Consider the following 14,460-nt stretch of genomic DNA (forward strand, 5'->3'; position numbering starts at 1 on the left):
CAGGAAGTACAGCAATAAAAGGTGTGGCACCTCACATCTAATCTACCTGCAATTGGGGGTCACATACAATTTAAGAGATTTAATTATCTTTGCATAAATAACTCCACTATAATGAACTGTTATTATATGCTGTGTAAACAGATCCCTTCAGTGTAACTAAATGTAGTCTTATTACATCAAAAGGGGCAGGACGTAGCCCAGTGGTAAAGCGCTGACGTGATGCATGAACGGTTTGGGATCGATCCCTGTCGGTGTGCACACTGGGCTATTTCTTGTTCCAGCCAGTGCACCACAACTGGTATACCAAAAGCCGTGGTATGTGCTATCCAAAAAGATCTCTTGCTACTAATGGAAAAATGTAGCGGGTTTCCTCTCTGAGACTATATGTCGCAATTAGCGAATGTTTGACATCCAATAGCCAATGATTAATAAATCAATGTGCTCTAATGGTATTGTCAACAACAAAAAACCCTTTATTACATCAAAATAAATCTTATGAAATTGGCAAATCCACAAAACCTGACAAGTTGACTGGAGAGGGTCAGAAACAGATGAGATGCACAGATTCAGCAAATTTGTTGCCAACGACTTCCTAGGATAACATTTTCAAGCATTTACCTCAACAGAACATTCCCAACTACGCCAGTCGACAACCATATATTTTGCAATAAAATATTTTTCTATTAGTAAATTAAATTATTTAGCTGTCACTTTTATGGGTATACAGTTGAAAGTACAACAGGGCTAGCTCTGGGTAAACAGAAAACATTGCCAGATTATCTCACAAATGCAAAACTTACAGCTATTTTCAAACAAAATGTCAATCATTGAACACATTAGTTTTTATTTTGTAAAATGAAAAGAAATTTTGCCAAATCTTCTTCAATGAAAGAAAGAAAGAAATGTTTTATTTAACAACGCACCCAACACATTATTTTACGGTTATATGGCGTCAGACATATGGTTAAAGGGACACACCCTAGTTACGGCTAGTTGTTAACCATTACGGCGTTGTTTTTCGCTATTAAACCCATTTTTTTCACAAATAAAATTGCACTTTACTTACAATTTATTATTTAGAATATACATTTCCATTCACCTGAAGTATTTTTTGGTAATCCTGGTAATCCTGGTGTTTGTAATACCACAAAATGTATTTTTCGTATTTCTGAATAACGGACACACGTTTGAGAAAAAACCGTTGAGCAGACAAGGTCTAATCTATTTTTAGACGGGATATTTCCATTTCAATGTCACAGATGTTGGTATACCACGTGACCGTTATCATTTTGGTCTGGTTTGTTTTCTCGTGCACGGTTCGCGCAATCAACATCCGATTTGTTGTTGTTCATTTGTGAGATTTTTCTTCACAGTTCGTGAACATTCTCAGTAATAATAAAGTTCAGACAAGTAAGTATCTCAATACAAAACGTTAAAACCAATAATTTTGCTAAATCCTACGATATCTGGAGAGGGGATACAACCAGGACAGAACAGTTGGAACATGTCCAGGAGAGGTGAAAAGAATGCACCCCAAGTCTGTGAAATTTGTCGTGACGTAGGCATTGTTGTGCTTCGAGCGACATCTACCGGTGACATCAAAATACAAACTTTCAAAATTACTTCAAGCAATTGGGACATGGGGATTCCCATGGTATTTATCGATATAAAACCTGCTTTTTCACTCCATTTGATAAAAACGTGATCTAAGTGTGTTACAGGTTTGTAGATTAACCAAATTATAATTTATTTTCGCTGGATGGAACTGGGTGTGCGGCTTTAAGGACCACACAGATTTTGAGAGGAAACCCGCTGTCGCCACTACATGGGCTACTCTTCCGATTAGCAGCAAGGGATCTTTTATTTGCGCTTCCCACAGGCAGGATAGCACAAACCATGGCCTTTGTTGAACCAGTTATGAATCACTGGTCGGTGCAAGTGGTTTACACCTACCCATTGAGCCTTGTGGAGCACTCTCTCAGGGTTTGGAGTCGGTATCTGGATTAAAAATCCCATGCCTCGACTGGGATCCGAACCCAGTATCTACCAGCCTGTAGACCGATGGCCTACCACGACACCACCGAGGCAGGTCTACTTCAATGAATGAATGAATGTTTAACAACACAATTGTTCTTAAAATTCACAACAGGTGAATTTGGCGAGTGGCAAAGCTAGCCCTGAGTATAAAATGCTTAATATTTCAAAGAAAAAATTAACAAATAATTATGACAGGAAGTCTCTATTATGTAACTCTGAAATATCACCTTTAAGAAAGAGGGTGGAACATAGCCCAGTGGTACAGTGCTTGCTTGATGCGTGGTCGGTCTGGGATCGATCCCCGTCGGTGGGCCCATTTGGGCCATTTCTCGTTCTAGCCAGTGCATCACGACTGGTATATCAAAGGCCGTGGTATGTACTACCCTGTCTGTGGGATGGTGCATATAAAAGATCCCTTGCTGCTAATTGAAAAGAGCAGCCCATGAAGTGGCAACAGCAGGTTTCCTCTCTCATTATCTGTGTGGTCCTTAACCATATGTTTGACACCATATAACCATAAATAAAATGTGCTGAGTTAAAAAAATTCTTTCTTTCCATTTAAAAAGTGGAATATTGACCTACTTTCTAGGGTCAAAATCAAGAATAACACATTTTGATGTGACCTAATTATGGAATATGCCAAAGGATATTAAAGAATGGCATGTGACAGTAAGAAATTTACCGTAATGTGAAGATTCAGTCTATTTTTTGTGGTTAAATAACGTTTAAAATATATACAGGAGACTGTAGCTTTTAATTAAGTGTGTATATACAGGAAGAAGACTGGAATAATTAGAGTTATTAGAAGACTCCAGGCAATGTGTCCGTGTGACCTGCATTGACAGGTGTGTTTAACAATTATCTGGTGAGAAAAAAACACCAGTACTTGAAACAGATTTACCTATATATGAAGCCAGCCAACAGCTAAGATGTTTTTCAACATGTTATATAATAAAACACTACAAAACTCATCTTATTCATCTTGAAAGCATGTGTTGACTCACATTATAGAACTCACAAAAATAAATGAATTTTGTGGAGGTTCTTTAGTGGGCTTTAGTATAATATTTTGATACAGGTAGTTATTTTCAGAGAGGGAAGTAGAGAGAAAGTGAGAGAGAGAGAGAGAGAGAGAGAGAGAGAGAGAGAGAGAGAGAGAGAGAGAGAGAGAGAGAGAGAGAGAGAGAGAGAGAGAGAGAGAGAGAGAAGAGAGAGAGAGAGAGAAGAGAGAGAGAGAGAGAGAGAGAGAGAGAGAGAGAGAGAGAGAAAGAGAGAGAGAGAGCACATTGATTATTTAATCATCAGCTATTGGATGTAAAACATTTTGTAATTCTGACAGGTAGTCATCAGAGGAAACCCGCTACATTTTTTCTAATGTAGCAAGGGATCTTTTATATGCACTTCCCACAGACAGGAAAGCACATACCATGGTCTCTGACCAGTTGTGGTGCACTGATTGGAACAAGAAAAAAAACAATGAATTGAATGGATCCACCGAGGTGGTTTGATCCTGCAATGCAAGTACCTCAAGCTAGCACTCAACCGACTGAGCTAGAGGGAGAGAGACTGAGTGTAAGAAGAGAGACTGAGTGTAAGGAGAGAGACTGAGTGTAAGGCTAGAGAGGGAGAGAGACTGAGTGTAAGGCGAGAGGGGGAGAGAGACTGAGTGTAAGGAAAGAGAGAGAGGGAGAGAGACTGAGTGTAAGGAGAGAGAGGGAGAGAGACTGAGTGTAAGGAGAGAGGGAGAGAGACTGAGTGTAAGAAGAGAGAGGGAGAGAGACTGAGTGTAAGGAAAGAGAGAGAGGGAGAGAGACTGAGTGTAAGGAGAGAGAGGGAGAAAGACTGAGTGTAATGAGAGAGACTGAGTGTAAGGAGAGAGACTGAGTGTAAGGAGAGAGACTGAGTGTAAGGAGAGAGAGAGGGAGAGAGACTGAGTGTAAGAAGAGAGACTGAGTGTAAGGAGAGAGACTGAGTGTAAGGAGAGAGAGAGGGAGAGAGACTGAGTGTAAGGAAAGAGAGAGAGGGAGAGAGAGAAAGAGAGAGAGGGAGAGAGAGACTGAGTGTAAGGAGAGAGAGGGAGAGAGACTGAGTGTAAGGAGAGAGAGAGGGAGAGAGACTGAGTGTAAGGAGAGACTGAGTGTAAGGAGAGAGAGAGAGAGGGAGAGAGACTGAGTGTAAGGAGAGAGACTGAGTGTAAGGAGAGAGAGAGGGAGAGAGACTGAGTGTAAGGAGAGAGAGAGGGAGAGAGACCGAGTGTAAGGAGAGAGAAAGGGAGAGAGACTGAGTGTAAGAAGAGAGAGAGGGAGAGAGACTGAGTGTAAGGAGAGAGAGAGGGAGAGAGACTGAGTGTAAGAAGAGAGAGGGGGAGAGACTGAGTGTAAGGTGAGAGAGAGAGGGAGAGAGACTGAGTGTAAGAAGAGAGACTGAGTGTAAGGCGAGAGAGAGAGAGAGGGAGAGAGACTGAGTGTAAGGAGAGAGACTGAGTGTAAGGAGGGAGACTGAGTGTAAGGAGAGAGAGAGGGAGAGAGACTGAGTATAAGAAGAGAGAGAGGGAGAGAGACTGAGTGTAAGAAGAGAGAGAGAGGGAGAGATACTGAGTGTAAGAAGAGAGAGGTAAAGATGGGGAGGAAATGCAATGCAGGGGGTGGGACATAGCCCAGTGGTAAAAGCGTTCGCTTGATGTGCGGTTGGTCTAGGATCAATCCCCGTCGGTGGACCCATTAGGCTATTTCTAGTTCCAGCCAGTGCTCGACAACTGGCGTAACAAAGGCTGTGGTATGTACTATCCTGTCTGTGGGATGGTGCATATAAAAGATCCCTTGCTGCTAATCGAGTAGTAGCCCATGAAGTGGCGACAGCGGGTTTCCTCTCTCAATATCTGTGTGGTCCTTAACCATATGTCTGACACCATATAACCATCAATAAAATGTGCTGAGTGCGTCGTTAAATAAAACATTTCCTTCTTCCTTCCCAATGCAGTTACAGCAACAGCAGTGACAAGTAGAACATGGTCATTAAATTGATCAACAAGGCTAGAATAGCAGAAACAGGAATTTATGTAAGGTAGACATCTATTCAAGGAAGACCTCTATTTCATTTTGCTTCATTCCAAGACCTGGGACCTAATTCACTAAACTCTTGCAACTCTGCGATATCGCAGTGCAATGCTAAAAGACTTGCAAAGAGGATGCTTTGTTGTCTAGCAGAGCCTAAGAGACCTTTGTGAATTAGGCCCCTGGCCTCTAATTAAGGGACGCCTCAATTCAAGATGTAGGTAATGGGTTCGCATCCTGGTACCGGCTCCCACCCAGAGTGAGTTTTAATGACTCAATGGGTGCATGTAGGTTTAAGGCCATTAAACTGACTTCTCTCTCACTAACCACTAACTCACTGTCCTGGACAGACAGCCCAAATAGCTGAGGTGTGTGCCCAGGACAGCTTGCATTAACCTTAATTGGATAAAGGAAAGGAAAGGAAATGGTTTATTTAATGACGCACTCAACACATTTTATTTATGGTTATATGGCGTCAGATATATGGTTATGGACCACACAGATATTGTGGGAGGAAACCCGCTGTCGCCACTTCATGGGCTACTCTTTTCGATTAACAGCAAGGGATCTTTTATATGCACCACCCCATAGACAGGATAGCACATACCACAACCTTTGTTATATCAGTCGTGGTGCACTGGCTGGAGCGAGAAATAGCGCAATGGGCCCACTGACAGGGATCGATCCCAAACCGACCGTGCATCAAGTGAGCGCTTTACCACTGGGCTACGTCTCGCCCCTTTAATTGGATAAAAGCACAGAAATAAATATAAACAAGCAAACAGTAATGCCATGACAAATGGAGGTGTGGTGCTGTGAGCCAGGAATGTCAGACCAATGGTTTAGATTACAGCAAACACTGACACACACCTGTGTGTACCACCCACACACATCACAGGTCATCAAACATCCATCAATACGATCAAAACCAGGAAACCTAATATTCAATCATTTGTGTGTCTTAATTCAGTAATAGTCACACAGTGAAACACGACACTAAGATACCTAATATTTAGTCATTTGTTTATTGTAACAGTCACACATTAAAACGTGTAAACATGACTCTAGGATACCTAATATTCAGTCATTTGTTTATTGTAATACATGTAAACATGACCCTAAGATACCTAATATTCAGTCATTTGTTTATTGTAATAGTCACACATTAAAACACATAAATTAGGTATGTTCACATGCATTAACAGGAACACCTAATATTCAGTCATTTGTTTAGTCACACATCAAATCATATACTGTGAAACTTGTATAAACGGAACCTGAACATACTAAAATCCTGTCAAAACCGACACAATTTCATGGTCCCGAATTTGTTCTTATTTAAACCATGTATTAAAAACCTGATAAAACCAGAAACTGTCCATTTCAGAAACCAGATTGATTTTTTGTTTCAGAAATGTAAAATCCGTAATTAATTAATTAACCTGAACAAACCAGCATAGTGTAAAAGAATGAAAAGTCAACTTAATGAAAACATGACTTCCAGAAACTAATGCTAACCGGAATTTATGCTGTGCAGCATCCAGTGTTACATCACGAGTCGATTTCTGTGGTCTCAGACCAACTTAACAGACAGGGAAATTAATTATATAATGCTTGACTGTTTTCAATTGGACTGTCTGGTGCAGTGAAAATTCTTTTTATCTTCAGACAAATGTCAGATGTTTACACATTTGGGTTTCCACCTTTGAATTTTGGTCACTGTGCTACGATAATGAAATACTGACATACTGAGAGTAAAATGATAGAAACAGCTATTGTCCGTCCCACTGGTAACACCTTTTTTTTCATACTATGAAATTTACTAGAAGTTATTTATTTCTGAGCTGATTGTTTTCTAAATTGCACACAAAATTTGTATACTTTTGTTATTTCCAAAACATGTTTTCTTTTTACGTCAAACCAAATTGAAATTATTTACAAAAAATATTTTTGTTTGTGGATGGGATGGACTATAAATTATGTGACAATTTGTATATTATACACAAAATACAAACAGAAACGAGAAATATGCACACTGAATTTTGCTTAGAAAGAAAAAATATGTCTCAGTCACCACAGACTAAACGTAGGCATGTGGAATTATCTGTCATTTTGCAACCTTAATTGTGGTAAAACATTGAAATTGTTGTTGTTTTTATTTGTGTTTTAATATCAGTTCATAAATAAGAAAGATACATAACAAACTTGGGATATAGCGACATTATCATTAGTCCGACAGTCACATTTATTCGGCAATTCTCAGACTTGTTCGTTTACATTTACCGGTACTAATTCGATACCATAAAAAAAAGGAAATAACTCTGTATTCTAAAAGTGACCCTTTAAACACCGGATCCTGTCTAAACCGGATAAATATTAGGTCCCCAACATGATCCGGTTTAGATGGGTTTCATTATACACACATGTATATACATGTATCAGGAATGTTCAAATACATGTACTTTAACACGAACACTTAATATCTGGGGGCGAGTCGTAGTCCAGTAGTAAAGCATCGCTTGATGCGTGGTCAGTTTGAGATCGATCTCCGTCAGTGGGCCCATTGGGCTATTTCTCGCTCCAGCCAGTGCACAACGACTGGTATATCAAAGGCCATTGTGTGTGCTATCCTGTCTGTGGGATGGTGCATATAAAAGATCCTTTGCTGCTAGTCGAAAAAAGTAGCCCATGAAGTGGTGACAGCGGATTTTCTCCCTCAATATCTGTGTGGTCCTTAACCATATGTCCGATGCCATATAATCGTAAATAAAATGTGTTGAGTGCATCGTTAAATAAAACATTTCCTTCCTTAATATTTAGTTATTTGTGCATCTTAATACTCACATATTAAAACAAGCATACTGAGCACTTTCAAACAAGTGAACAGGCATACATGTACCTAATATTCAATCATTTGTGTGCATAATTAATTTATTAAATATATTCGCACAGTAAAACATACACAAGATACTTTAAAACAATAAAACATGAACACCTGATATTCAATCATTTATGGGTTGGTTAATGCATTATGGGTAAATTTTCCTATAAAAGTTAGTTCTTTATAACTGTAGTAAAATGCTTGCCATACATGGTGTCCATTTTACCAGGTTCCACTGTATACAAGAGTTGTGTGATTAACTGGGTTAATTCATATTCTTAGAGCTTCTTACACAAGTTCAGAGTCCGTTTTCATTTCACTTCCTTTCAAGGCACTTCAGAAGCAATTATTTGTACACCACCATTACACACCATTACATATATTGTGTATGTGTCATGTGTTAATAATTCCATGTTGTAAAATAAACTTTCCAAAGCAATTATTCCTATACAAATAATTATGTCTAATGTGATACAAATAATTATGTCTAATGTGGTACAAATAATTATGTCTAATGTGGTACAAATAATTATGTCTAATGTGATACAAATAATTATGTCTAATGTGGTACAAATAATTATGTCTAATGTGATACAAATAATTATGTCTAATGTCATAATACTGAAACATCTTTAAAAGCAAAGGGGGCGGGACGTAGCCCAGTGGTACAGTATTCGCTCTATGCACTGTCAGTGTGGGATCGGTCCCCGTCGGTGGACCCATTGGGCTATTTCTTGTTCCAGCCAGTGCACCACGACTGGTATATCAAAGGCCATGGTATGTACTACCCTGTCTATGGGATGGTGCATATAAAAGATCCCTTTCTGCTAATCGGAAAGAGTAGCCCATGAAGTGGTGACAGCGGGTTTCCTCTCTGAATATCTGAGTGGTCCTTAACCATATGTCTGATGTCATATAACCGTAAATAAAATGTGTTGAGTGCATCGTTAAATAAAATATGTCTTTTTTTTAAAAGCAAAGATTCCAATATATTTATCCTGTAACCACTGTTTTGTATCAATCGATTCTAGTGACCAAGCATTTAAACCACATTACCACCAGCATAATACTTATCATGTGATTCGTTTGGCATTACTTTGAAAAGATTTTCAATTGCATATTCTTTACACTGTTAATTTCAATTTATTTAAGTTTTGTGTTATGGTAAATATAATAAAAATTACATATTTATGACTTTAAGATATATGTATTTTTCAAGGTGACAAATATAACATAATATTATATTACAAGAATGAAGTCATGGATGTTGTATGTCATGCTGCAAACAGCTTACTTATTTAAATTGAGTATATTGAAAGTTAGGAATAAAGATGATTTCCCCACTGCTCTTAACGAGTTGTAGAAAAATAACAACACATTTATAGGTTATTAAACGAGCTTCCATTTCATATAATGTTTATGTCCCGGGTGAAATAATTTTCAGTTGTCCCAAGATTTAGTGTTTGACGATAGAAGTTATTTTATGATGGACATAAACTGGATACAAAATGGTAGCAAGTTTAATATCCTATGTGTTACCCATTATTGATCTTAATTTATATCACTCAACTCATTTGGTTCACATTTCCTGTAAGTTTGTAGTGTGACAATCGATGATGTCATCATGTGATGTCAAAAGTGTTACGTCCCACTTGGCATTCTAGTGGGACGTATCACTTTGATATGTAACAAGATATTTTTTTATCCATATGGGTAATAAAAATAAAATAAGTTACTGACTTTATCTTGTTCAGAATGAATGGGGAATTCCCTATTCTTACTTTCACAGGAAAAAACAGATAACCTATGTCATTAACCTATTAATGTTTATATATACGTACATGTGTTATATTACAATGACCTTAGTTTCACAGGTGCATACCTTTTCTGTTTTTATATAAAATACATTTAGAGTTACTATAAAGACTAGACCAACCCAAAACACATTGAAATTGCGAACATGGATGATGTAAGCAAGAGGTGTATGTTATGTGTAATTTTATGGTAAACAAAGTTATGACAGACAAAAATCAACAGATTCAGTGCCTATATCAGTATATGTGGTTTTGACCAAAACAAACATTGACAAGTCCATCTAGCTTGTATCCAGTTTAGACAGAGTTAAATGTTTACATCAGGGAATATTTTGTTCAGTATCGTATCGCGATTTGCAACGCAATTTGAAGATGTCGCTACATAGAGGATATTTGATGTTTTTTGTCAAATATGATTTATATCTCATCTCATGAAGTTTGTAATCATATCTCATGAGTCACGCTTGCACGACAAGTGTGATATGATTGCAAACTTCACTCAATGATATAAATCATATTTGACCAAAAACATCAAATTTTCTATTTATTATATAACTTTTGGCAATTTACTTTTATTTTTAAAATGCCAGCTATAAAACAGTTCCAGCTTTCTTTCTTACATTACTCTAAAATGTGTTATCGTCACTGAGTGACTGATAACACTTTTATTTCACTGATATTTTAAGACATTTCACTAAATGTTATATGATAAACAATTTTAAAACATTAAACAGTAGATGCTAATAAATTTTCAACTGACTAAAAACAAAATGTTCCCTGTACATATCTTAGGGATGACTTTACTTACCTTTCATTTTTGGCTTGTGATACTATTCGTGATTTTTCTAAGAGATATTTTTCAACAATAGCACTGAAAAAGAAAAAAAAAGAACACAAATAATTAACAATGTAACATGTTTCTTGCTATATAATAACCAAAATGACAAATTAATTAGATATTTTGTTTACAGTATTAAAGGGACAGAACAAGCAACCGGTTAACACACTCAATGCAATACAATAGAATGAATTAAAGGGACAGACCCTAGTTTCAACCTGTAAAAATTAACACTAAGTTTAGTTAATCTACAAACCTGTGACACATTTGGATAAAGTTACAACTGAGTGAAACATAAGTCTGTGACTTTGAAATGGTAAAATACTCTCTAAAAATAGACTAAAATTTGACTCCATAACTGTTACTTCTTAGACACACATGCATTTTTAAAAATATGAGAAATGCATTTTGTGATATTAGAAACACCAGGATGACCAAAAGCATGTCGAATGTATGGAAATGGATAATCTAAACAATAAAATCTAAGTAAAGTATGATTTCAGTTATCAAAAACGGCTCTGATACTAGTAAAATAAATATGCATTAGTGTTTAAAAACTAGGGTATGTCCCTTTAAAGCCGCACGCCCTAGTAAGATGTAAGATACATTAAAGCTGCACGCCCTAGTAAGATGTAAGATACATTAAAGCCGCACGCCCTAGTAAGATGTAAGATACATTAAAGCCGCACGCCCTAGTAAGATGTAAGATACATTAAAGCCGCACGCCCTAGTAAGATGTAAGATACATTAAAGCCGCACGCCCTAGTAAGATGCAAGATACATTAAAGCCGCACGCCCTAGTAAGATGCAAGATACATTAAAGCCGCACGCCCTAGTAAGATGCAAGATACATTAAAGCCGCACGCCCTAGTAAGATGCAAGATACATTAAAGCCGCACGCCCTAGTAAGATGCAAGATACATTAAAGCCGCACGCCCTAGTAAGATGCAAGATACATTAAAGCCGCACGCCCTAGTAAGATGCAAGATACATTAAAGCCGCACGCCCTAGTAAGATGCAAGATACATTAAAGCCGCACGCCCTAGTAAGATGCAAGATACATTAAAGCCGCACGCCCTAGTAAGATGCAAGATACATTAAAGCCGCACGCCCTAGTAAGATGCAAGATACATTAAAGCCGCACGCCCTAGTAAGATGTAAGATACATTAAAGCTGCACGCCCTAGTAAGATGCAAGATACATTAAAGCCGCACGCCCTAGTAAGATGCAAGATACATTAAAGCCGCACGCCCTAGTAAGATGCAAGATACATTAAAGCCGCACGCCCTAGTAAGATGCAAGATACATTACAGCCGCACGCCCTAGTAAGATGCAAGATACATTAAAGCCGCACGCCCTAGTAAGATGTAAGATACATTAAAGCCGCACGGCCTAGTAAGATGTAAGATACATTAAAGCTGCACGCCCTAGTAAGATGTAAGATACATTAAAGCCGCACGCCCTAGTTCCATCCAGCGAAAATAAATTATAATTTGGTTAATCTACAAACCTGTAACACACTTAGATCACGTTTTTATCAAATGGAGTGAAAAAGCAGGTTTTATATCAATAAATACCATGGTAATCCCCATGTCCCAATTGCTTGAAATAATTTTGAAAGTTAGTATTCTGATGTCACCGGTAGATGTCGCTCGAAGCACAACAATGCCTACGTCATGACAAATTTCACAGAGTGTGCACAGACTTGGGGTGCGTTCCTTTCACCTCTCCTGGACATGTTCCAACTGTTCTGTCCTGGTTGTATCCCCTCTCCAGATATCGTAAGACTTAGCAAAATTATTGGTTTTAAGGGTTTGTAACGTTTTGTATTGAGACACTTACTTGTCTGAACTTTATTGTTACTGAAAATGTTCACGAACTGTGAAGAAAAATCTCACAAATGAACAAGCAAACGACAACAAATCGGATGTTGATTGTGCGAACCGTGCACGAGAAAACAAAATGATAACGGTCACGTGGTATACCAATGTCTGTGACGTTTACACATGAAGATTCCCTCTAAAAATAGATTGGACCTCGCTTGCTTAAAGGTTTTTTCTCGAGTGCGCGCGGCTTTTTAAGAAATACAAAAAATGCATTTCGTGGTTTTACAAACATCAGGATTACCAGGATTACCAAAAAGCACTTCAGGTGAATGGAAATGTGTATTCTAAATAATAAAATGTAAGTAAAGTGCAATTTTATTTGTGAAAAAGTGGGTTTAATAGCGAAAAACAACGCCGTAATGGTTAACAACTAGCCGTAACTAGGGCATGTCCCTTTAATGTCCATGCATTGTATATCTATATATCTATATTCAGCAAGTTGGAAATTCACGGAGCAGGCAGAAAATACCACTCAAAATGCACTATTAAAGTTTCTAATAATCAACTTCTCAATCAGATTTTGCCTGGAACCATTTTATTTTTGATAGCATGCGAGATATATGCCAAACAAAATTTTGATTTTCAGAAGTGATAATATAAACTTTATGCTTTTATCTATGTTTGTATCAAGTCTTCCAAATTGCTGGTAAAGTAGTTACACTACAAGTCTAATTGGCAGTCTAATTTGATACTTATTTCTAGAACTGCTTTTCACTTTTCTAATATTTAATTCTAGCTTAAAGGCATATTGTCACAGACCACTGACCTATTTAATGGTCTAACAAAGTATTACCTGAACAAATATAATTTGATTTGTTCCTAAATGTAGTTTATTCAACCATGTTCATAACCACCATACTCCATTTATTAATGACATTTTGTAAAAATAATTGAATTATGGCAATGGTCTATAATTCAAAAACTAAAATTGCCGAGAGGGTTGACATGGATTTCACTCCATCATGGTTCAGTTACAGTGATGCAATAGCTAAATTTGGTTTCCAACAATTAATGTAATTTTTAGTTATTATCCATGTTTAGAGAAATAAGGTCTTTATATCCGTGACAGTATGCCTTTAAAATGTGAGAAGTAAAGATGGCTTCCCACTGTACAAAATTAATTTCAAGCCTTGTGAGCTACTATAAAAATTAGCCCAACCAGAAACACATAGAATATACAGATAACAGACACTGATATTCTATACAAGAAAATACACTGTATTTAACATATAATAATTCTAATTCAATACATTTGTAAGAAATCTGCAAAAATGGTGGCAGATTTTTCAAGTCAAACTAATCAAAGATCAGAGGTGTATGCACCATCCCAGAGACAGGTTAGCACATACCACAGCCTTTGATATACCAGTTGTGGTGCACTGGCTCAAACGAAAAATAGACCTATGGTAATGATGTCATCAACTGGTGATGTTTGTAATGGCTATTCTTACTAAAAATATATATAACAGACAGCAAAAACAGAAAAACAGTTCTAGATTACTTAATTGCACCAATATAAACCTTACTCTCCTTTTTATGTAAATTTAAACTTTTTTTTTACAATATACAATATAATACTGGTTATATCCTAATGCGGACATAGTTGGCACTACACATAATTTCTTAACGTGATTATGACAAAACTGGAAAGCACAAGCTGCTTGTGATATTTATTATCAGAAAGTACAGTACAGACAAACCTGTCCTAGCGGTCACCTGTAATCAGTGGTCACCTGTCTTAAGCGGCCACTTTTATCTACTCCCTTGTGTGACTGCTTAAAGACAGGATTGACTGTATATCAGTTTTCTCCAGGAGAGGTAAGTGATCACTCCCGCTCGCCTGAAACATTTTAGGAGAGTGACAAACTGACTGCCTCACAGTAAATATAGTTTAAAATAAATCCCATGTGAAACTTTATGTGCTCGCTCACCTAGCACCATTTTAGGAGAG

At 37.4% G+C, this 14,460-nt stretch overlaps 1 protein-coding gene across 8 annotated transcripts in view; it reads right to left on the reverse strand.

Annotated features, from left to right (window-relative positions):
• Positions 1 to 14,460, reverse strand: part of LOC121381958 (unconventional myosin-IXAa-like) — a 178,119-nt gene that overhangs the window by 104,662 nt on the left and 58,997 nt on the right. For all 8 annotated transcript variants that reach the window (XM_041511421.1, XM_041511404.1, XM_041511412.1 and 5 more), the window contains exon 4: positions 10,594 to 10,656. In XM_041511421.1, coding sequence (XP_041367355.1) covers positions 10,594 to 10,656 — 63 coding nt within the window. The remainder of the gene's footprint in view (positions 1 to 10,593; positions 10,657 to 14,460) is intronic.

Source organism: Gigantopelta aegis, chromosome 2 (assembly GCF_016097555.1).
Source record: "Gigantopelta aegis isolate Gae_Host chromosome 2, Gae_host_genome, whole genome shotgun sequence".
Lineage (NCBI taxonomy): Eukaryota > Metazoa > Mollusca > Gastropoda > Neomphalida > Peltospiridae > Gigantopelta > Gigantopelta aegis.